The sequence below is a fragment of the Panthera uncia genome, chromosome X (assembly GCF_023721935.1).
Source record: "Panthera uncia isolate 11264 chromosome X, Puncia_PCG_1.0, whole genome shotgun sequence".
NCBI lineage: Eukaryota > Metazoa > Chordata > Mammalia > Carnivora > Felidae > Panthera > Panthera uncia.
In genome coordinates, this window is record NC_064817.1 from 40,970,589 (window position 1) to 40,972,299 (window position 1,711).

The 1,711-nt window shown below is 41.7% G+C and overlaps 1 protein-coding gene across 1 annotated transcript in view; it reads left to right on the plus strand.

Moving 5' to 3' along the window:
• Positions 1–260: 260 nt before the first annotated feature.
• LOC125931289 (X antigen family member 3-like) overlaps positions 261–1,711 on the plus strand; it is a 9,829-nt gene continuing 8,378 nt past the window's right edge. Inside the window, exons 1-2 of the mRNA XM_049643240.1 lie at positions 261–347; positions 1,022–1,124. Of these exons, the coding sequence (XP_049499197.1) occupies positions 264–347; positions 1,022–1,124 (187 nt within the window). The 5' untranslated portion in view covers positions 261–263. The remainder of the gene's footprint in view (positions 348–1,021; positions 1,125–1,711) is intronic.

Below are 1,711 nucleotides of genomic sequence, written 5' to 3' on the forward strand. Positions count from 1 at the left end.
CTTCAGAAATATGTTCTTGTCTTTAACACATGCCTTATTTAATTTCTGTGTCTGCTTGGCCATGACATAAACAATTGCCTTTGCAAGCTGCCAGATTTGGTGTGATTGAAAAGTATGCACAACTAAATTACCTTTCGACTTACTTTGAACATATTTTCAATCTTGAAAAAAAAGCACATGTCACCATTTGGCCACAGAAGTGGTCATAACTATCCTCTCAAGTGCATTTTCTAAATCCCAGTATTCTGTTTTCAGTGTGAAATATGAGTTGGCAAATAAGGTCAACATTCAAGCCTAGAGCAAGACGAAATGATCAAAACTCTTTCCAGCTAGTTGGGCCTGTGGTTGTAAGTACTTGAACATTTGATGTTTTTTATTAGTACAAATTTATTTTTGTGAAAGTGTTGAACTAATATAGATACACTGATAAGGGTTTTTCATGCTGATAAGGAGCATTTATCCAGGAGCATCACATTCTGGTATTTCTTGGATGAATGCTGTTATGTTCCCAGGAAATATATCTGATGACTTTCTTACACATTTTAACAACAGATTGCACACATCCATCCCAACATAGATTAAAATAGCTTCCAAAGCCCTTATGGGTAACTCTTTTCTTGGAGTAGCCTCTCTGTGGGAAGAGTAATTTTATTAAGAATAAGTATACTGAATAGTATTGGAGAAATGTCTTTAGATTTTTGTTGTTGTTGTCATTGAACTATTTTATAAATTCCTTTTTAGTGTGGCCTCCTCTCTAAATTTAGCTGTGGACAGTCTGTTCTGTCAGTCTTTGGTGGATCTTTTTCTGGGTTATTTATACTTACTGGGTGTTATCTAGGTGTCTGTGTGGGACAAAGTGAGCTTAGAATCTTCCTACTCGCCATCTTCCCTGGAAGTGAAGTGTTTTTAGATTTACTTATGATCAAATATATCTATGTATTCTGTATATTTATATTATTGACATGTATTAATAACACAACTTTTTATTTGTGTGCATCCATACACACACCCCTCGGCCCAGCAGCCCAGTATTGAACAACGTCAGCAAGAGGAGCCACCAACTGAGCTTCAGGATAGTATGCCTGATCAAGAGAAAAAAGATAAAGTAGCACCTGTGGTTCAAGGTGAAGGCAAAGGGAAGAAAAATACCTCATGTATGTGTGTGTGTGATGTGCTTCATGTAGCTTGATATACTTGTAACAGAAGGGAGCGCCAAAATAGAAAGGAATCTCAAACACTGCTTGGAAATTAGCTGGAAAAGTGAAGAGAGTATATACTTTGCAGCTTAGGGCAATTCCTTACTATATTAAATTTCCCCTATTTTATAAATGAGAAAATTGAGGCTCAAGGGTTGTGTTTATCAAAGAGCATTTGGCTAGAGGGAGGGAAGATGGCGGCGTAGGAGGACGCTGGGCTCACCGCGCGTCCTGCTGATCACTGAGATTCTACCTACACCTGCCTAAAGAACCCAGAAAACCGCCAGAGGATTAGCAGAACGGAGTCTCCAGAGCCAAGTGCAGACGAGAGGCCCACGGAAGAGGGTAGGAAGGGCGGCAAGGCGGTGCGCGCGCCACGGCCTGGCGGGAGGGAGCCAGGGCGGAGGGGCGGCTCATAGGCCAAGCAGAGCCCCCGAGTCTGGCTGGCAAAAGCGGAGGGGCCTGACGGACTGTGTTCCGACAGCAAGCGCGACTTAGCGTCTGGGAGGTCATAA